The 23231-nt window shown below is 41.7% G+C and overlaps 1 protein-coding gene across 2 annotated transcripts in view; it reads left to right on the top strand.

The window, feature by feature from the left end:
• The window catches only part of ANTXR2 (ANTXR cell adhesion molecule 2), a 149224-nt gene that overhangs the window by 15911 nt on the left and 110082 nt on the right, over positions 1–23231 (top strand). For both annotated transcript variants that reach the window (XM_003129371.7, XM_084973731.1), the window contains 5 exons: positions 2339–2420; positions 2903–3010; positions 3135–3203; positions 4550–4630; positions 23125–23185. In XM_003129371.7, the coding sequence (XP_003129419.3) occupies positions 2339–2420; positions 2903–3010; positions 3135–3203; positions 4550–4630; positions 23125–23185 (401 nt within the window). The remainder of the gene's footprint in view (positions 1–2338; positions 2421–2902; positions 3011–3134; positions 3204–4549; positions 4631–23124; positions 23186–23231) is intronic.

A 23231-nucleotide genomic window follows, 5' to 3' on the forward strand; every position in this document is an offset into this window, starting at 1 on the left:
GCACATCTACCTAATCCAATCATCTATCAGTGAACATTTGCATTGATTCCATGTCTTGGCTATTGTGAATAGTGCTACAATGAACATGCAGGTGCATGTGTCTTTTTTAAGGAGAGTTTTGTCCAGATATATGCCCAAGAGTGGGACTGCTGGGTCATATGGTAGTTCTATATACAGTTTTCTAAGGTACCTCCATACTCTTCTCCATAGTGGTTGTGCCAGCTTAGACACCCACCAACAGTGTAGGAGGGTTCCCTTTTCTCCACACCCCCTCCAGCACTTGTTATTTGTGGACTTCTTAATGATGGCCATTCTGACTGAGGCGAGGTGGTATCTTGTGATAGTTTTGATTTGCATTTCTCTAGTAATCAGCGATGTTGAGCATTGTTTCATGTGCTTGTTGGCCATCTGTATATCTTCCTTGGAGAACTGTCTATTCAGGTCCTTTGCCCATTTTTCCATTGGGTGATTGGCTTTTTTGCTGTTGAGTTTTATAAGTTGTTTGTATATTTTAGAGAGGCCCTTGTCCGTTGCATCATTTGAAATGATTTTCTCCCATTTTGTAAGTTGTCTTTTTGTTTTTCTTTTTGGTTTCCTTCGTTGTGCAAAAGCCTGTCAGTTTGATGAGGTCCCATTGGTTTACTGTTGCTTTTATTTCTGTTGCTTTGCTTTGGGAGACTGACCTGAGAAAACCTTTGTAAGGTTGGTGTCAGAGAGTGTTTTGCCTATATTCTTCTCTTCCAGGAGTTGGATGGTGTCTTGTCTTATATTTAAGTCTTTCAGCCATTTTGAGTTTATTTGTGTGCATGGTGTGAGGGTGTGTTCTAGTTTCATTGCTTTGCATGCCGCTGTCCAGGTTTCCCAGCAATGCTTGCTGAATAGACTTTCTTTTTCCCATTTTATACTCTTGCCTCCTTTGTCAAAGACTAATTGACCATAGGTGTCTGGGTTTATTTCTGGGCTCTCTCTTCTGTTCCGTTGGTCTGTCTGTCTGTTTTGGTACCAGTACCACACTGTCTTGATGACTATGGCGTTATAATATGGCTTGGGGTCTGTGAGAGAGATGCCTCCTGCTTGGTTTTTGTTCCTCAGAATTGCCTTTGCAATTCTGGGTCTTTCGTGGTTCCACATAAATGTTTGGATTGTTTGTTCTAGTTCTGTGAAAAATGTCATGGGTAAGTTGATGGGGATTGCATTGAATCTGCAGATTGCTTTGGGTGGTATGGCCATTTTTACAATATTGATTTTTTCACCCCAGGAGCGTGGAATATCTTTCCATTTCTTTAATTTCCTTGATGAATGTTTTATAGTTCTCGGCGTATAAGTCCTTTACCTCCTTGGTCAGGTGTATTCCCGGGTATTTTATTCTCTTCTGATCTTTTAAATTATAGTTTTTAAAAAGGAGATGTGAGTTTATTTTGGATTGTTTTTGCGACATGGTTCTATTTATCTCAAGATCCTTGTGGTTTCTCTATTTCCAAAGGAGCTCTGGAACCCATATTTAAAAAACCTGAAAAATAAGTCTTTAACTTATACACGAAATAGCTCTTAATATTGTATTCATACGTCGCTTATATATACTCTACTGGGACAACTGGTTAGTCGTGACGAAAGATTATTCTTATGGTTTTGCCTCTTTTATATTCAGATTCTTTGTTTCTCAAGAATCCATTAGCATCCACCCATCCATCCAGTCATTTATTCTTTGATTTGTTCATCAAATAGGCATTAGTTCCTACATATGCTAGAGGAGGAGCTGGTGTCTGGCCGGGTGAGAAGATGCCGCGGAAGTGACTCGATCATGAGATTCACTACTCGGGGGCGGGGGGGGCGGAGCGGGACAAAAGTAGGACGTATTAATTTCCGTAATTAAGGGGTAAATAATGTGCTTTAGGAATTTACAGATTACAAAGAAAATTTCCAACTTGTATGGAGGTAGGGTGAGTGTTTCAGAAATATGTTTTTCACTTAAGTTGAACTATTCAATTCTTGGGTTTTTTTTTAAATGAAGGAAAAGTTTTACTCCTTAGAATTTAGTAAAACAAATAAGATAGAAGATATCTGTTCTTAGCTCAAAATGCCTGGACTGTGCTTAGCTTTTCCAAGTTATTTCTCATTGTGAGTCCTTTTAATTTTTATGGTTGAAATACAGACACGATTAAATACTCATCAAAATGACAGAGCAAATGAGGAGCTACCTGCCTTGAAAGCCCATGTTCTTTCCTTTACTTCTTATGAAATGATCCTGAATTGCAAAATTGCCGTGTTTTTTGAGACCTGCTTCTTGTGGTCTTTCCTTGTTTTTCTTTTATGTAATTTTATAATATATTATTTTCAGAGGCAAAATCAGTGAAGGCTTGGACAATCTAAAGCGGGTCAGTCCCGTGGGAGAGACGTACATCCATGAAGGCCTAAAGCTAGTAGGTTCTTTTCTGTTTGCGTGTTTGGGAGAGAATGTTTTCTTACTCTGTAATGAAATAAATTTTAACTCTAGTAAAACGCACGGACTTCATTACATGTTTATCTTAAAATTTAAAAAATGCTTTCAGTTCTAGGCATAAGACAGACAGCGAACATTTGCCATGGTGATAAGTAAAGTTTGGATGGTATTTTGCCTTTTAAGAAATCTCACATTTTTTTTGCGGTTATATTCAGAAAACCACGTTTTCTCTGTGGTTATAGTCAACCAAGACAAAAAAAAAGGTCCTTGTCATTTAAACCCAATAGTAACTACTCTATAATGTGACTATGTTTCAAATTAAGATGTTTAACACAAAATACTGTGTCTTAAAGACCAGTCTGTAATATTTTGATTTGTTGGTCTTATAATCTTAGGTTGATTGAATGTGTTGGTTAAAATTTAGATTAACTTGTGAGTTGGACAATTCTTCTTCATTTTCAGGCAAATGAACAAATTGAGAAAGCAGGAGGTTTGAAAACCTCCAGTATCATAATTGCTCTGACAGACGGTAAGTTGGACGGTCTGGTGCCATCGTACGCAGAGAAGGAGGTGAGTGTTGAGCCGAATCTGCTCTTTACAGCCCAGTGCACTCTGCTGTTTGTCTCTGCGTGCTGTAGTTCGAGATTTGAATAATTCTCTCTGCTTCCCTCTCTCCCTCTCTTTCTCCTAATAGGCAAAGATATCCAGGTCACTGGGGGCCAGAGTTTATTGTGTTGGTGTCCTTGACTTCGAACAAGCTCAGGTAAGTGCAGCAGAATTGCAAACTTTACTCTAAATCACCTAATTGTCTTGAGAGTTTATCAAACTTTCTTCAGTGATGACTTACTAAAACACTTATTAAAACTTGTTAAAGATTTTCTATAGAAATGGTCAGTGAGGAGTTCTGTTGTGGCTCAGTGGGTTACAAACCCCTCTAGTATCCATGAGGATGCGGGTTCAATCCCTGGCCCCTCTCAGTGGGTTAAAGATCCAGTGTTGCCATGAGCTGCAATATAGGTTGCAGATGCCGCTCAGATCTGGTGTTGCTGTGGCTGTGGTGTAGGCCGGCAGCTGCAGTTCCCATTTGACCCCCAGCCCGGGAACTTCTGTATTCTACAGGTGCATCTCTTAAAAAAAAAAAAAAAAAAAAAGGCCAGGGAGTTCCCTTTGTGGCTCAGTGGGTTAAGAACCTGTCATGGTCTCCGTGGAGGATGCAGGTTTGATCCCTGGCCTTGCTCTGTGGCTTAAGGATCTGATGTTGCCACAAGCTGCTGTATAGGTTGCAGATGCAGTTCAGATCCCCCATGGCTGTGGCTTGTGGTGTAGGCCTGCAGCTGCAACTCCAATTTGGCTCCTAGCCTGGGAAGTTCCATATGCTGCAGGTGAGGCCATAAAAAGAGGAAAAAAATGGAGTTCCCATCGTGGCTCAGTGGTCAACGAACCTCATTGGCGTCCACGGCATCCAAAGAGGAAAAAAAAAGGGCAGATGTGTTGAGATCTGTGCTATAATCATATCTGATTCTAGGAGGTTTCATTACTGAAAACAAAACTAACTTTCTTGGACACTTATTTGGTTAGAAGGAACTAATATAGGAAAAACTTCTGGATTAAAATAATACGAATATTCTTCTTCAACTCAGTTGTCAAGACTATCATGACAAATCTTGTTCAGATGTTTTAGTTTGATGGAAAATCCAGTTCTTAGAAGTGCAGGGATTTGGAAAGCCCGTGTAGGAGAAATTTTTAACGATTTTCCTGACAAAACCCCGCTTTTTTTTGCAGGTTTATTGATTAAATTCTTTTCCCATTCACAAAACGGTTTTTCATTTGAGTGTTTGGTCGAGTCTGCCTGGGACTCCTGTGCCTCATGACACTGACAGCTGGCAGAGTTCTGCTATCTCCAGGTTGGAACTTGAGGCCACTGTAAAGGGCCTGGCCTCGATCTCAGTTCCCTCTGTCGCAGCCCTTGACGGTGACACTCTTACCAGCACCTCCCAGTGCTGACAGTGAAGTGCTTTCTCAGATGAAGGCCCCTGAAATGTCATGCAGTGTATCAAGTGTTGTGTGTCTCAGCCACCCCTGAATTAAATTCTCCTCCTCTTCCTAAAGCTCGAAAGAATTGCCGATTCCAAGGAACAGGTTTTCCCTGTCACGGGTGGATTTCAAGCTCTTAAAGGAATAATTAATTCTGTGAGTATTTCTCCGGGGGCGGGAAAGGCTCGTCATTGTAGGTGTGTTTTAAACTGTGGGAGGTGATCTTGATATCCTGTTCAGGGGGTCATTATCTTCAAGAAGGAGGTTGAGGAGTTTGTTTAAGATTTGCACAAGCAGGGAAATTCTAAAGACCTGGATTTCCTTGGTAAGACTTGGTGATAATTCTTGCAAACTGAACTCTGTGAGCCTGGGCTTGTGGTGTCAAGTGGCAGAGTTTCATAAACATTGTCAGAGCACCCTTTGAGCATGGAGTTCCTCACTCTCTTGATATCCTGAAAGTTTTACAGGCTTTACAGAAATGTAAAATAAAAATTTGGATTGGAATGTGCGATTACCTCTTCCTCCAAATACGGTATTTCTGAGCTATCAGTCAGCAGCTTGAACCAGCGGCTGAGTCTTTGAGTGCTGTTGTTGTTCTTTCCATTTTAATGATTAATAGTTTCACTGGAGCTCATAATATTTCTGTTTGGAATTCAGTTGAGCTGCCTCTTGATCATTAGAATCTGGGCCATCCTAAAAAGGGTATGGGGAAGTGCGGTGATGAAATGCGAAGCAAGACTCCTGGGCTTTCACAGCTGAGGTTTATGTTTCGTTTTACTGCCTTTTGCTAGAAGCACTAGGAACAGTTGCTATTAAGTATTTATGATATTTCGGTAAACAACATCCTAAAATGGAAGCGAATAACATATATTCTCCAAGCCAAAGCTTTTCCTTGAATCTAGGTATTTATTGAAGGGGGAAAAAAGTCTCAGTTTTTTTTTCTGACATTTGGTTCTGGCATTGAACATTTCTTTTTGAAGATCATGTTTTTCAGAAACACAGAGTAGTATTTACTGAATTCATTTTTGGAAGCATGTAGGCTTTTTTCCCCATAATCCATGGAGCTTTTCAGAGAAAACCATGCCATTCGATTCTGTCACATATCAGTAGGACTAGTGGACGAGCCAGACGTAAGTGCAAAATGTAACAGAACTTCGGTTATTTTGGGAGATTCCTTTCATGTGTTTAGATTTAGGAAAAAATTAAATGTAAAAAACGTAGTATATATTTTTATAGCTAGATTCAAGGTGCATACTTTAAACTGTGATTTGTTTTAAAATATAGGGAAACGTGCTGACAGTGCACAAGGGAAGATAATTTGACCCTATGAAAAAACAAATCAGCGTGTTGTATTTTAAATAGAATTTTACTGTACTTGGGGATTTGCAGTTATTTTTGTAGTTAAACTGGGAAGGAGAAGAGACCTCTGTGGGTTTTCCCTCTGGAATTTTTTTTCTCTGTACAAAAAGTTTAGTTCAAGATTCTCCATGTGACTAATTGGCTTTTGAAAACTCTCTTTTTGTAGGTTATGGCTACAGATTTCTCCTTCAATAAATTGATAGTTGATTATTGGAGGAGATAAAGTTGTTGCTGTTTTATTATATTCATTTGTTCAGTTTCAATACAAATTTTTAAAATTTGTTTTAAGGAAACTTTAGGATGGAATTTCTAACTGCAGTGTTTCTAGCCTGAAGTTCTTGAGGGACTTGAGGTCAAGTAGGTTACGTTGAAAGATTTAGCATGAAAGTAGAAAAATTTGGGTTATTTGAGCCACAAATTATGAACAAAGCCTCTTGAGTTTCATCTGGAGGGGGCTGATGGCTATAGGTAATTTCTCATTATGGTTAAACTGCAGCTATTTTGTCGCAAAAGGAGGAGTAGGTTCCTCTCAGGGAGGCAGCCTCTGGGGAAATCCTGGCAGTAACCTGGCAGAGGCGGCCAGTACACAAATGGAGCCGTTACACTCAAAGCTCATCCCCCTGGAGGTCCCGTCGTGGCTCAGCAGAAACAAATCTGACCAGCTTCTATGAGGACGCAGGTTCGATCCCTGGCCTTGCTCAGTGGGTTAAGGATCCAGTGTTGCTGTGAGCTGTGGTGTAGGTCGCAGACATGGCTTGGATCCCACATGGCTGTGGCTGTGGCCCAGGCCAGCAGGTGTAGCTCCAATTCGACCCCTAGCCATAGGCCTCAGGTGGGGCCCTAAAAAGACAAAAGGAAAAAAAAGCTGATCTCCCTAATGGTTGAGATTCTTTTGTCTTTTTTTCTTCCTTTTTTTGGCTGTGCCTGTGGCATGTGAAAGTTCTCTAGCCAGGGATTGAACCTTAACCACAGCAGCAACCCTGGGCCATTGTAGGGTGCAGTGACACTGGATACTTAACCTGCTGGGCCACAGGGGAACTCCACTAATGGTTGAGATGTTTATCGACATGATGGTAGCTTGGGATTTCTGCTTGCTTCATAGAAATTTAAGGCACTCAATCAAGCACTTTCTCTCTCTTCAAGATAGCCTCACCTCTGGTGATGTACGAAAGGTGTATTTCTGCCTCAAATTTGAATTGCTCTTTATACTTACAAAGCATTACTTTATCTTAAAAAATAACATAGGGTGTTTAAAACAAGTACGGTGAATCTATTTCAGGGTGAGGCAGAAAGAAGAGCAAGCATCTCTATTCTTTATGGTTTACGAAACTAATGGGCAAAATTGTCCCGAGGAATGTATTTACACAAAGCTAAGCAAATGGAAGAAATCAGAAAACTTACATCTCCAGGGTTTTCGGTACTCTGAAGGCAAAGTACTTGCTACGCTGAGTGATAAGTTATTGTTCCTGCTAGAATTTATTTAACCGCACCTGGCTGTATGAATCGTCAGTGCCTTAGTTTCCTTGACGTTCATCTTTGTTGAGGCAAATGGATGGCCTGGCTTTCTTGTTTTCCTTGTCCTCCCTCCCCTGCCACTAAACCCAGGAACCTGGAGTCCCCTTGTGTGAGATCACAGTTTGTAAAGACGTTGTTTGTTTGTTTGTTTATTTTTTGCCTGGGCACAAGAAAATTCCTGGGCCAGGCTTGAACCCAAACCACAGCAGTGACCTGAGGCTTAACTCTTGTGTCACAGGAGACTCCAGCACAGTTTGTTTGGAATCAGCTTCTTAATCAGCAGGGATAAGTGTTTCATTTTGGAGCTTTTCTTCTTGTATTTTAAAAAAAGAAAAGGGAGTTCCTGTTGTGGCTCAGTGGTTAACGAATCCGACTGGTAACCACGAGGTTGAGGGTTTGATCCCTGGCCTCGCTGAGTGGGTCAAAGATCCGGTGTTGCCGTGAGCTGTGGTGTAGGTCACAGATGTGGCTTGGATCTGGCGTTGCTGTGGCCATGGTGTAGGCCAGTGCCTGCAGCTCCGATTCGACCCCTAGCCTGGGAACCTCCATATGCTGCTAGTGGGACCCTAGAAAAAGGCAAAAAGACAAAAATAAATAAATAAAAAAGAAAAGGAGACATGCTGTAGTAGTTCTATCTTTTATAACTTCAAAAATCAAAGGACTGCAAAAGGCCTTTGTTAGGAAGATTTTGCATGTTAATAATACCTTTTCTAAAATTCATTTGATTCAGTAAATCATCTTAATGTTCTGTTTTAATTTAGAGACAAATATTGTTATTTCAAAATTTCTAGATTTCCACCCAGGCAAACATGGTATGTAACTTTTTTTTATAGTATTGGGTTAACTTCTAGTCATAATTTGCACATATGAAAGTTTAGAAATTATTATATCAAGGAGGTAGGTACTAATGAAAGACTTTTGATATTTTTCACCCTTCTTTTCCCGTCATGTAATGGATTCTTTCGCTATTCATTTACTGAGCTCTCACTATGCTTAGGGCCTTGTGTTAGGCTTGGAAGAGGGTACACAAACTTAAACATGACAAATTCTGTGTTCTAAAGGGGCCCAAAAATGACGATTTGAGGTTTGGAACATGGTGACACTTGGCAAGACGTGGGAATTTGGAAAAGGGAAATTTCAGTGGGTCATCGCCCTATGCGATAAAGAGGAACCCTGCAACACTGCTTGTGTTGAAATGCCAACATGGCTGGAGTGAAGCTGACAGCGGGTGGAAGCAGTTTCGTTACGGGAAGTCACGGGAAGCTTTTGGTGGTGGGCATTAAAGACAAGAAGCACAGAACTTCAGAAGCAGCTCGGGCCCAGTGCCTGAGGCACAGGACGGTTTGGCTTTTGGCTTGGAGAGCAGTGGGGGCTGCATCCCAAGGACGGAGACCCTCAGATGTCTGGCTGGTGAATTGACACTTACTGTGTGAGTCGTGGGGCCGCTGGGGAAGGTCACCTTCGGGCATGGGAATTATCACAGAGCAGTGAGCATTCAGGAAGAATGCTCCTTTTTTTTGGTTTTTGAGGGCCGCACCTGTAGCATATGGAGGTTCCCAGGCCAGGGGTCTAATCGGAGCTACAGCTGCTGGTCTACACCACAGCCACAGCAGTGCATAATCCGAGCCGCGTCTGCGACCTACACGACAGCTCATGGCAGCTCCGGATCCTTGACCCACTGAGCGAGGCCAGGGGGCACACCCTCAACCTCATGGTTCCTGGTCGCATTTGTTTCCCCTGCGCCACGACGGGAGCTCCCAGATAGAATGTTCTTATAGTAGAATGTGGGATTATCGGGTGGGTGGAAGGCTGTGTTAGAAGCCTTGCAAAAACGCTCGTGAGACGTGGTGGAAGGAAACCTCATACCGCGAAGGTGACTGAGGTGGGGAAGGGAGGACTGGAGGGGCTCCGGCTCTGCCACCGCCTGGCCTGTGAGCTGGTGGGTGCGTCCTGCAGCACACAGTCTCATCAGTCAGGGAGGATGAAGGTGTGCCTGCTGCTCGGGGTTTGAATGAGGTAATGGTTAAGAAGGACCTCACTCAGGTGAGGTCTTCGTGTGGTAAGAAGCGGGGAGTGGCAGGGAGCTAGGACCTGCAGGACGGGGTTGTTGATCCTTCTGCAGAGCAGTTCGCGCGAGAGAGGCCTGGCCTTCCAGTGGGTCAATGACTTCGGTTCCGAGGGGACGGTTTGGATGTGTGCAAGGATCTGGTAAAGCAAGCGGGGTAAAACAGCAAGGATTTCTAGATGGTGCAGCTGCCCACAGTCAAGTATTTGGCTGGGCCCAGTTCCAAATCCTTGGGCCTTGGGGCAGCACCCAGCCAACAGCTAGCAAAGGTGAGTCCGCAGGCCCATGACAAAAGCAACAAAGAATTTCAGGACCTCCATTCAGAAAAGGGCCGCAATTGTGCCGGAACTCGCGATGCCGGCCAGAGGTTGGGAGTCGAACTGTTCCTTTGTTAAGGGGAACCACGTCCCCAGTGGGCCATCTTTCCTTAGGGCTTCTCTCCAGCCCCGGGGCTGAGGGGCTTTCACAGTAAAGCTGGGCCCGGGACTGCAGGGGAGGCACCTGATTGGTACATTCTCCGCCCTGGTCAGAATTCTGTCAGGAACAGGATGGGGCTGAACCTCTAGGTATAAAACTCTGCTCTTGCTGAGCTAAGCTCTGAAGGCTCCGGCAAATACTAGCTGTTAAAATGGTGATGGCGGTGCAACTAGAAATAAAAAGGGAAGCCTTAAAAAATGGATAGAACCTGGGAGTACCACGTGCTTTCTGGTGCAGCCTTTTGGGTAAGGTGGTGCTGGGAGGAGCCCATCAAACGTGAAGCAAAAGCACGACTCGTGAATAGTTGGGAAATAATGAAAACAAAAATGATCCATGGAAACCCACTCCCCCCCTTTTCCCCTAAAAACAAGGCCTTGGGATGTTTTGTCTTTGCAGTTATTTGCATACATTTTTTGGGGGTAAAGTACCTCAGAAAGTCTTAAGCAGAAGAGATGAATCGGTTATGAAGCTGGTTTTATAAATGACCCTGATCCAAAAGAATTAAGGACGCCGCATCCCAGGCGACGGCAGTAAGTGCCGGCTCCTAAGTGCCTAATGAGGAAGTAGAGGAGCAGAAACAGGAAGGGAATGGCCACCCATACGTGTAGAAAATGTAGATAAAACTGTCCTAGATTGTTTACAAAGGGAAAAGGTGTAGTGTACATTTCGAAAGACAAAAGGTGACTTTATTCATAGTTCTGGAAACACAAGCTTCATTTAACCTTCAGGGCCAAGTTGTTTTTTTAGTCATATCCATCATTGTTTATTTTTATTTTTTATTTTTTAAGAGGATCTAAGAAAGGTGTCTAAACTATGGTTTAATGGAACAAGAAGACATTGCAAAATCATTTTCTCTACAGGAAAATCATTTTCATAGAAAAGGATGCTTAATAAGCATTCTGATAAGACCTTAGCTTAGATGCTTTGGGCAGGTTCTGCTATGAATGCTGACGGCTTAGTTGTGGAAATCTCTATTTATAAAATCATGGATGATGAAAAACCTAAAGTCCGCGCTAACTATAGAGATATATTCACAGAAAACAAAACAAAACAAACCAAGTCCTGGGGTGTTCCCGTTGTGGTACAGCAGAAAACACGTCTGACTAGTATCCACGAGGGTGTGGGTTCGATCCCTGGCCTGGCTCAGTGGGTTAAGGGTTGGCATTGCCCTGAGCTGTGGTGTAGGTCGCAGATGTGGCTCAGATCCTGTGCTGCAGGCCGGCAGCTACAGCCCTGATTCAACTCCTAGCCTGGGAACTTCCAAATGTAGCGGGTTCGGCCCTAAAAAGCAAAACAAACAAACCAACCCCGCAAACCTGGTACAGCTTAGATTTGGAAGGCAGTTTCTAGGACTCCTTTTAAGAAGGACTGGCTGCGACGTAAGGCCCGCTCTGGTCGTCGTCTCCGGGATTGTGTGTTTGTCTGCGGCTCTTCGGTACCGAGTGCAGAGGAGGCACCGCGTTGCCACAACTTTCACACCAGTGGCAGGAAGGTAGGGGCCACGTCTCCCTCCTCCTCCTCTTTGCCGAGTGCCCGTCACCACGCCGGGCGAGCCGTCACTGCCTCATTCCTCTTTATCAATGAACGAATAAGTAAAATCCATGCCCCCTTTTTTTCTGCCAGAAAATATTTTCTGTTGACTTCTGATTCCATGGTGCTTTGGTCTCACTCTCTGTGTCCCACTCTAAGACTTCCGGTCACAAGTGACAAAAACCAAGTTCGTGTTCGCTGAAGAGGGAAGGAGAGTCACTGGCTGAGCGCCCTCACCCGGTGGGTCCGGAGGAGGAGATGGCTTCAGGCACAGCACAGGCGCATCCGGGGCGCCCGTCCGTGGTCTGAGGCCTCCGGTCCGCCTGCGGTGGGCCTGTAGGCCTCGTAGCCTCATTCCGCGCTTGTCCCCTCGCGGGCCGGGTGAAAGCGATCGCCGAGGGGTTCGGCTTCCGGGGCCTCGGTGAGCGGGCCCCCTGGGGGAGAGAGCTGCTCTGTCTGGGCGTCATGTACTCGGTCCCAGGTAAGGCCTCCGAAGGACTCGATGGGTCGAGTGCACATTCCAGTAACACTTACGGCCAACAGGCGTGTTTGGCCCAGTCGGAGTGACACGCTCAGCCCCATGATGAGAGGCCAGGAGCAAGGTGGCGAGGGAGGAGCTGTCATGCCTGAGAGCCCCTCGAGGGCCACACGGCGCGGAGCGCAGGTTCCCCGGCAGAAAGGTGAACACAGTTCGTGGACATACAAGGAGGTGAAAAAATTCCGGGTAAGATAGCGACGACAGTCCACTATGCTCAAATACGCTTAAAGCATTTTGACATATTCTAATAAGGCGCTCTATTACTTCTGAATTCCAATGAACTCAAAAATACAAATAGGAAATTTGCTTTAAAGTACTCATCTAACCTGATGAAATTTCGTAATCTTGACGTCCACGGTCCAAGGGTCTGTTTGCATTTGCGTGATAACTTGCCTCAGCGATAGCGTTATCCTTTCCTTTTTCTTTACTTTGTTGGGATTGTAGTTTGAGGAAATCAAATCCACTTCAGATAAATAGTTACAACTTTGTGGTATTTTGTGAGACAACTACAGTGGTACCATCAGGTTACATAGCCAAAATTAAGTGCCTGCTGTTTCTTCTGAACGTGAATCTGTTAGGCTGCAAAAGGAGACGACCTTTAGAGGTTCCCCTGTTTCTGAAAAAGCAAATTCTGTTGAGTAGGAGGACACTGAAAAGGGGGGTAAAATGGTTAAGATGTATGATTAAATGTAACAGTGGTGTATATAATAATGGGTGAATACGTAATTTCTTAGTTTTATCTCATTTTCCCCCAGGTAGTAATTCCTAATTTATTTGGAAGCGTGTGTGTGTGTGTGTGTGTGTGTGTGTGTGTGTGTGTATTTTTTTTTTTTTTTTTTTTTTTTTCTTTTTAGAGCCTCACTTGCAGCATACAGAGGTTCCCAGGCTAGGGGTCGAATTGGAGCTACAGCTGATGACCTGCGCCAGAGCCACAGCAACATCAGATTAGAGCCGAGTCTGCGACCTACACCACGGCTCATAGCCACGCCGGATCCTTAACCCACTGTGCGAGGGCCAGGGATCGAACCCACAACCTCATGGTTTCTAGTCGGATTCATTTCCACTGCGCCACGATGGGAACTCCTGGAAGCATATAGATATGTATGTGTGTATATATATATATATATATATATTTTTTTTTTTTTTTGTCTTTTTGCCTTTTCTAGGGCTGCTTCTCACGGCATATGGAGGTTCCCAGGCTAGGGGTCTAATCAGAGCTGTAGCTGCCAGCCTACGCCACAGCCGCAGCATCGTAGGACCAAGCCGAGTCTGCGATCTACACCACAGCTCATGGCAACACCGGATCCTTGACCCCCTGAGTGAGGCCAGGGGATCGAACCTGAAACCTCATGGTTCCTAGTCGGATTCATTTCTGCTGCACCATGATGGGAACTCCTGACCATTTTTTAATTGAGTTTTTTGGCATAAAGCTGTGTGAGATGTTTGTATATTTTGGAGATTAATCCCTTGTCAGTCGCTTTGTTATTTTTGAATCTTACTGTGTTCAAGCCACTTTTCTGGGATTAGGTTACAAGGATGGATGTGGTACCCTTGACTGCTCTTAAATCACAATTTTTAGGCATATATGTTTGTAAAATCAAAAGAACCGATAAAGCTTTTTTTTTTTTTTTCTATTCTTGTTGCATAGGGAAATATTTTATTTGCCACTTTGGATTTTTGAAAAATCAAATAGAACAAATATAGACTTACCATGCTTGGCAGGTCTCTTTCATGTTTCGGTTAATGAAACAAAGAGAGTGAATTAGTAAGACTAGTATGAAATATTTGCATCAAAGTAAAAAACATGTTGGGACTCAATTTCTTTAGATTTTGAATCAAATAATACATTTACTATTATATTATCCAGTCATTTGAATGCAATTTTTATAGAAAGTCTGTTCATCCTTTAAGAAAGCATTAAATGATTATTCTGAGTTTGTACTAAACAAAAGAAAGAAAAAGTAGAGGCATACAAACGTTTGCTTCATATCACAATCCGTTTGCGGGCCTATTTCTATATTATAGTGAGAAAAGAAGACCTGCTCATGTGATTTCTTTTGAAAACTGCAGTTGTAAGATGTGGAGAAACTTAAATGTCGTTTGGGTTTTGTTTCGCAGTTTGTGGTGTGGGCATAATTTCACCAGCAGTGTAGTCAGAACTTCTCATTGTTATGTTTAGAGCTAAGAAGCGTAAAAGGCAATGATTATAACTGACATTCTTCCCTAGATTTATTAAAGTAAAAATTTGTTTAGAATTTGTCGCTTGTGGTTATACTACTCACTTATTTGCAAAGGAAGAGAAAAATCCATATTTAGAAATGGGTCTGTGCAGAACATGCTGTATTGAGCAACTGGTGTTTTGAAGCTCCAAGCATTTTTTTTTTTTTTAAATGAGCACAACCAAAGCATGTGATTACAAATTACAGTTGTTTTTCACTGAAGTATTACCTCTTAGAAAAAAATATGTTTGGGAGGGATGTTTGGCAGCTAGAGAAAAAATAAAAATCATATATCTGAATATTGTAAGGTAAAAAGCAAATAAGAAAAGATGGTGAGAAACATGTTTCCAGTTGTTTTAACTGCTTATTTTATGCATATGTGAGGCTAATTACTAAAGCTTTATTTTAGGGCTTAGTGCTTTAATGCTGGTGAGTGATTTTTCCTTAGGAAATTTAAACTTGGACTCCGTCCTATTCGGGACGGACTCCTGTAGTGCTGAAAGCTTCTCAGTGAGTCAGAAAAGAGTGAGCCTGCCTTTTTAGGCTTTCTGAGTCTTACTGATACTTTCTGACATGCTGTACGCGTGTCATGGGTATTAGCAGTTCCTATTTGTTGAAGATACTCCGAGGGTACTTGTGGATTATCTGCAGTGTTCTGGTGTGGGTGATGTTACATACCCAAAGTCAGTGTTAGACAGTCGTTGCTAGAATGAATATTTTGAATTTTGAATAAAGTTTTTAAACTGTTGGAGATGTTTGGGTAGCATATTGAATTTTTTAAGTGTGAAGAAATGATGCATTTTTGGGGAAAATCTTTTTCTTCAGAATTGACCTTAAGAAAGGAAGTCACAGAGGAAACTATTCAACGAGATTTAATATCCTTTTTCTCTTTTCACATTTCCTATCTAGAATTAGCCCTCTTTTTTTTTTTTTTTTTGGTCTTTTTGCTATTTCTTGGGCCGCTCCCGCGGCATATGGAGGTTCCCAGGCTAGGGGTCGAATCGGAGCTGCAGCCACCAGCCTACACCAGAGCCACAGCAACGCAGGATCCGAGCCGCGTCTGCAGCCTACACCAGAGCTCACGGCAACGCCGGATCGTTAACCCACTGAGCAAGGGCAGGGACCGAACCCTCAACCTCATGGTTCCTAGTCGGATTTGTTAACCACTGCGCCACGACGGGAACTCCAGCCCTCTTTTTAAGAGAAGATGCATATTTGTTTCTTTTCATGTTGTTACTGTTACTTATTTTTCTTTTTCTTTTTCTTTTTTTTTTTTTTTGCATTTGGCTCAGTGCCTTGATTACCAAACCCCCCATCCAAATCAGTTTTCCTTTCATTATGTGGACCAAAGATGTGAGTTGATTAATTCAAGTAGCCTCTCATTAAGCTCTGTAATCCTAAATATGCATAACTCTTCATTGTTATTTACATATCTCTTAGAGTCAAAATGCTTGTGCTTTTTATTGCAAAGTTTTATAGTTACTTTTTCAAGTGACTCAAACATTGATTGAGCAGTTGCTCTTGATAACATATTGTTATACACTTTTTATATTAGATTGGTTTTGAATATGAAGTATTATTATTCATTTAAAAAGTATTTACCTAATTTTTTCCTGGAATGGGCTCTATTCTGTTTTCCAAATACAATAGCTTTTCCATTGCCATTTAGAAATTGGAAAAAAATATAGATTTTAAAATCTGTCTTTGTTTATATTAGTTGTAGGAAGTGAATTTTTGTTTGTTTGATGCTTGATCTTCAAAGCATAAGACTTAGATATTTTTCCCAAATTTTACTTGTTTCAAAGGCATTTTAGGTGCTAAATCATATCTTGACTTCATCCCCTCCTCTTAACTAATCCTTTGCTAAATTTTATCTTGGATGTATCCCAACTGCATTTTTCCACAAATTCATCCCATTTATTTTCAATACCAGAAGAAAAAGGCCACAGCTATATCCATTGTATGCAGTTTTTTTTCAGGCCATGATATGGCTTTTACTACTTCCCACACATTCCATATTTGTTATCGTAACATGTCCATTAGGTAAATGTGTTCAGAACTTACACGATCTCAATCAAAACGTGGTTTCATATGTGTCTTCAAATATCTAAGAAAGACGTCAAGTCTGATGTTGTCTGGTTATTTCTGCTGTGGATGGTTCCTTGGTAATATTGTCACTTTACTTGGTTATTATTTAATAATTATAAAGATGTAATCCTAACCCTGTGGACAGAGAGGATAAGGAATTGCTTTGTAATCAGAGATTCTTGGGAGAGTTGTGTGTCTGACTTAGCAGTGGTTCTCACACCCCCACAAATTGTGCCAATTCTGGCTCCAAGTGCGTATCTGCCACTTTTGCTCTGTGTGCAAATTTGGCCTTTAGTGGGATCCTGCAGCCTGACCACAGGACACTGGATGCAGACTCAATCCAGATTAATTTGGAACATGCCCGGAGCATCTGGGGTGAGACATCTTTCTGATACTTCACTCAAGGCGAACTTCAGAGAAGGACAACACAATGGAATGTGCTTTCACATCCTGCCAAACAGCTGTACTCTCACAGAGGCCCGTGGGCAGTGAGGTCAGAGCGGACTCCTAAGGCTGCATCCGGGCTTCCTGCAAACCAAAACTATCGCAGAGGGAGGCATAAACAGCCTTATCTTACTTTACTCGGCGCCCTTGGCAAGTAGAGAAGTTCCATGAAACTCATGTTTAGAGAGTTCACCCAACTAGTCAGAGCATCCTCATGATCGGAAGAGTACAATAACATCAAAATTGGTGTTTTTTTTTTTTTTTTTTTGTCTTTTTGTCTTTTTCAGGGCCGCACCCGAGGCATATGGAGGTTTCCAGGCCAGGGTCTAATCAGAGCTGTAGCTGCCGGCCTATGCCAGAGCCACGGCAACGCCAGATCCAAGCCATTCTGTGACCTACAGCACAGCTCACAGCAACACTGGATCCTTAACCCACTGAGAGAGGCCAGGGATCAAAGCCACCACCTCATGGTTCCTAGTTGGATCTGTTTCCACTGCGCCACGATGGGAACTCCACAGTATCAAAACTGTATACGAGCATAGAAGCAACAGAAAATAAGTACTTGTAATTTGTAAGGATGAATGCTCTTCCTCTTCAGTTTTATCCCAAACAACCCAGAGAAGGGGAAATACCTGGATTTTCACTTTCTTAGGAGAGTGTACGGCAGGCTTTTTATCATACATTTTAAAAGAGGCATTCAAGACAAATATATTTTAACTAGGACAAAGTTTTGATAGTGAGAAAGAACAATGAATGTTGTCATAAAGATTAAATATACAAAACCATCTTTAGGCATTTAATTTACCATTTATGACAACGTGCTAGAATGTAGACCTTTTATACAAAGTAGCAGAATTTAGAATTATATATAATTCAACTTCTTTTCTTTTTTTTGTCCTTTTAGGGCCGCACCCGCGGCATGTGGAGCTTCCCAGGCTAGGGGTCTGATCAGAGCTGTAGGCGCCGGCCTACACCAGACCACAGCAACACCAGATCCGAGCTGCGTCTGTGACTTACACCACAGCTCACAGCCACGCTGAATCCGTAACCTACTGAGCGAGGCGAGGGATCGAGCCCGCCACCTCCTGGTTCCTAGTCGGATTTGTTTCCTTTGAGCGATGACGGGAACTCGTAAAGCAGCTTTGCTCTTACAGATTTGTACATGTATAAACATGATCTTGCGGGTGTCGTGTGTGTTCCGTCAGCTACTCTGCTGAGGTCTCTCCCTCCTGGAAGTTCACCCTTTTATCTCCTATCCAACCTGTGCCCCGTGGGTACAACTGTAGGCTGAAGACGTTAAAGACTTTGTCGTTCACAAGCATAGGAGGAAAGGAAACTAAGAGGAACAACAGCCGAGGGCTAGACCTCCCTCGGAAGACCTGCAGGCAGAGCCTGTTTTCCAGCGGTGGCCTCCCAGTTTAGAAAACGTTTGCTCTCACGCCACTTGCATTTCTTGCTTTGCTAATGGTTGTGCTGCCTGAATTTCCATGAATAGTGAATTTCATGGCTTCAAAAATAGATAATCCTGTCCAGGTGGTTTGAAAGGTCATCCGTTCCCATTAGTATGAATGAGTTCATGATCTGAGAACAACTGTGTTGAAATGGAGTATTTGGGGAGCAAGGTCAAAGCTGGATTGTGACTGTGTTTAGAAAAAGAGTGTGTGTTTAGCATCCCAGGTGAGACATGAGAAGGGAGGGATAAAGCCTCAGTCAATTAAAAAAAAAAATTTGCCTGAAGTTACCTCCACATCCAGAAAAAAACAGCAAAAAGCAGAACAAAATTTCTGCCTCCTGTCTCTAAATGTCCTTTCTGTTCCCAGGACTCGGGTAAATTCTAGAGTTTTTGAATTGTGAAACCTAAATACCACGGACATCCTCGTGTTTATGGAAAAGAATATGTTCTAAGATGAAAGCACAAATTCATTTTTCAGAGCATAGTTTTAGTTCCCGAGTGCTTGCTCCGTCCCATCCCTGCATCAGGGCCTCTGGTTGCTTGTTGTGCCCGTGTGGCCTGCTTGTCCTTTAGCTTCTGGGTGGTGCTAAGGAGTAAAAAGTGCAGGTGTTGCATCTGCACAAACCAAATCTGAGAAAGAAAGCCGTGATAAACTAAGACAATGGTGAAAAATAAAAAGAGAGAGGCCCTAAGCACTTGGAGGTCCTGTATATTACTCATTCATAAGCTGAGCTAAAATTTGAATTTATGCAAATCAGTGGTGTTGGGCATTTTAAAACAAACCTATAAATAGTCCAATAAAAAATGAAAGCCTCGTGACATAAGCTTTGAAAATAAGAAATAAGTCCACGTGAGATTGTTTTTTGATAGTATAAAAGGCATCCAGGCAAAACAGGTAACTGAGTTTCGCTAGTTTGTTGAGTACTAGGTTTTGTAATGGGTAGACCGTTTACCACAGGCCTGGAGGCGGCCAGAGAGCACTGATTAGAAGAATGGGCTTTGGATTCAGTCAAACCGAGGGAGATCTGGCTCTGCTGTTTAAAAAGCTAGTTGTTCCAGGACAACCTAAAAAAAAAAAAAATCTCCCCAAGCCTCAATTTTCTCATCTATAAAATGGGAATAAAAATACTATGTACTCTTACGACTTGGAAGGATTAATTGAAGAAATTCAGGTAAAGTGCTTAGCCCAGTTCCTAGAACATAATAAGTGCCCCCCCAAATGGTAATTATTATTATTGTTAAAAATTCCTTTGGGTTTTTGACTACTGGTATTGGTATTAAAATTTTAGAAAGTTTGGCTTTTATCATCCTTACTAACATTTGAGGATTTGAGAGTAGGGATTAGGTAGTAATGTACACATTTTAAAATTTGTAAATATTTCTTAATACTATTATTATTCAGGTGAACAGATGCTTCAGTAGTATACTTTTCTTATAGTGATCATCAAGTTATTTGCAAATTATACACACACACACATATGTACACATATACACATATGTAAATGGACCACAAAATCTCAAATGATGCAATTTTGCATCTAGTTGTGTCCATGACTTAAAAGTGCCCTGGTTTTATTAATAGCATTTGCCTTGTCTTTAAATTTGTTCTGTGGTGCTCTTAGCTCTCTCTGATGTCAGCTAAGGCTGACCTTTATTGGAAACTATTTTCTGTTTATACTGAGACTTAATGAAGACAGATGGCAACACATATTTGAAGAAACATCCTTGCAAGATCCTCTGTTGTACAAATGATGAAAGTGCAGGGTATGAAAGATAATGCATCAATTACAATAGATAGGACACCTGATCCAATGTTCAATCAATCAATAACAGTACTTAATTTGGTAAAAATTAGCTAGTGTTTGAAATAATTGGCCTCTCTGTCAGTTGTCATTTAGTGATGACAGTTTTAATGTAATAGATCCATTTTGATATCTTGAACATTTGAACTTGTGCAATTACTTGGTGAGAGTAGATTATAAACTACTTTTTACTTATAGAAATGATCATTTAGAAATTTAATGATGTAAACTATTTGCCTACACACATGAAATCACCGCGACTGCTAGTTTTTCTTCGTGTAGCAACATGGTAAAAACTCTAGATGGAAAAACCAAACTTAGAACAGATTTTCATTCTCTAAAACCGCATTTCCTTTCTCTTCTCACCTCGCTCATATTCTCTTCCTCTCTTATTATTTTTTCTGTGAAAATGGCTTTGGCGGACTTCATTTCAAATTATGCGTCTCTGGATTTCCATCCTTTGCAATTTATTGAAAGGCCAGGTGTTTTTTTTTTCACATAAATTAACTTTATTCTGCTTTATTTTAGTCCTTTTAGGGTTGTTGCTTTGCTTACTAGTAGACATTTTTAATACTGCCATTAACTCATGCATTTGGCCTGTATTCTCCCAGCCCTTGGTGGCTGTACTGCATGTACAGAGCATGTGAGTCCTGGGAGACTTGCTCAGTGTGATGTGATCCCATGTCTGTACTCAGAGAGTCAGTCCTCTCGTTGAGGAGGTGATTCAAACACTCAAATAATAGAATGTAAGGTCCTAAGGAGTAAAAAATTCCAAATAAACCTGGAGAAAGGTACATAATGTTCTGAGGGGGATTCAACTGGATTATGTCACGCGGTGATGCCAGTTTTGTGACTCGGGGTCCAAACACTTTGTCTTTCAATTAATGTGTTATTGGAGTCACTTTTTCACTCAGTAACTCATCCGGTGAAACTCATTTTGTTAAGATAAGTACAAATGTTAAACTAATTAAGTGTATTTTATGTATAAACGTATATTCTACACGTTACTGCAAGATGCCACTAACCTTTAGTTATTCTTAATCTCCGCTGAAGGTAATTTGATTTCTTTAACCTCAGACTTGAATACAAGGGAAGTTTCCAAATTATCCTGAACTATTTCTTGAAAATCGAAAGACCTACCAGGGGCTAGATAGGGTCTGGCTTCAGAGCAGTAGACAGACCACCAAGTTCCTTGGAGGTATTTATCCTCCGGTGTTGAGTCGGTCCGTAAGAACCGATCATTTGCTCTTGCTATTGGAACTATCAGTTTAGAAGTGTTTTGATGGAATACACCAAATCGAAAGAAGAAGTCAGTATGCAGACATTTGTCTTAATATTTTGAGATCTGATTTAATCAGGGCCAATTCTGGTAGGAGAGGGAAAATCAACATAATTTCGGAAACCCACACAGGTCATTCTGGGTGGCATAGTCTTTGACATGACTTTTGGAAACTCTCTTTGTAATTTCTTGATCTGCCTTATTCTAAGGAATTTTTAAAAAACGTTTTCTATTTCCAGTCGACTCAGTCTATAAACTTCTCTCCTATTTTTCTTGATGTTTGAAACGTTTTTCTGTAATGCCAACAGTGGTGTGCCTAAAATAATAAAAGGATTGTAAGCTGTAACATACCGTCAGTCTCCTTCATGGGATTTATTCTAAAATAGATTCTTTCAGAACTGCTGGCAGATGAAATAGATTTGGGGGCTTCGTGTTTTCCGTGGACTTTGCATTTTCCTGGCTCAGTTCTCACGTTTGTCTCAAATCCTTCAAAGCTAAAGCCCCAGTTTGTTAGTTGGAATGCTTTTGGCTTCGTATTTCTTTGGCACCACTCTTGTATTCTCTTCCCTTCGGAGTCTTGTTATCTGAATTATGTCAAAATATTTAAAGATGTGAGTTATTTGAGATGCTTCCCTTCCGAAAGGGCACATTAACCTTTGACAGTGGTCCCCAGTTCTTACTTGAACAAACATAGTCACGCTCCAGAGAAGCGAGTGTTGAGCATCAGAGGTAGACTAGCAGACCTAGACTACGCCTTCGGGAAACTGCGGAATCTCTTCGGTCACATCGAGTTTAAATAGAGCTCACTTGGAATTTCTCAGATGTAAAATTGTACTCCTTTTCCCCCGAATCACCACGCAAAAGTGGATTCACTGGGAAGTGATCTGAAAAACGGCGAATGATTCCTTCTTTCGAAGATGCATATTCAGCAACAGAAATTCCCTGATTTGACCCAGCTGATTTTTAGAGTCTGACAATTTATATTCCCACTGTTATTAAAGAAAGCACAGGAAGCGTTTCTATTTCCGGCTACAGTCCTTCCTTCCTGTTTTAGTTTTGAGCAGGAGATGCTAGAAACTACTGTACATCATTTGTCTTCAGCTTCCGTCAAGACAGGAATGTCGTTCAAAGATCTTCTGGAGCTTGTCTGACTTTGTTGATGCAGTGCAGAGCAGTTCTAAAAATAAAGGCAGGATTGTGGAGTCCATTAGGAGCAGCTTAGTTCATCATCGTTGTTTTTCACTTGTAGCCTGTGCCTTGTATGGTGGTTTCTGTTTCTCGGAACAAGCTTAGAAGAGCCACTCTATTCTTGTGCTCTGGGAATGCTGGAGTACAGAGCCTGTGTTTTTGCGAATAATATTTGGCTCATACAAGGAGCCTGTGTTCTGCAAGTGTAATGTTTGATGCATGTAAAGAGGATTAGCATCCATGGGAATTGAGGCAGAGAAATTGAATAGAAATGCCAGAATCAAATAAAGAAGTGTTTATTTATTGATATTGTATTGAGCCTTTTAATAGAAAACATCAAATTAGCATAATTAAGCAGAAGGTCTGATTTGCTGTCTTGTTTTTTGCCTGATGGGAAAGTCAGCATTGCTTTTACGGCCATCAGGAAATTTTAGTTATCTTTTCATATCCAAGGCGAACAGACTTTGAGGCAACGACCTACTTTGTCTGTGCTTATCTGTATTTACTCTAATCAAATAAAGATTCCTATAGTGCTATCTTAGAATATATACTGAAAGACGGACATGGAAATTTCCTAAGAGCTTGGTGCCTGAATATGCGATGGTTAATAAATTTTCTCTGCCTTCTATTGAAATTAAGGGGAGGGCCACAAGGTTATTAGTAATTGTATAATTCCCCCTTTTTCCTTTTTAGATACTAGCTCAGTCATGCACTGAAATCCTGGAATTGCGGCCCTCAAGTGTCTGTGTGGGGGGTAAGTGATTAGAATTTAAAAATACCTTGTTGGAAATTGTACTTTT

This window comes from Sus scrofa, chromosome 8 (assembly GCF_054392235.1).
Source record: "Sus scrofa isolate SSC_HxYL_T2T_F1_AM1 chromosome 8, Sscrofa_HxYL_maternal_Yorkshire_Landrace_v2.0, whole genome shotgun sequence".
In the NCBI taxonomy this organism is placed as follows: Eukaryota; Metazoa; Chordata; class Mammalia; order Artiodactyla; family Suidae; genus Sus; species Sus scrofa.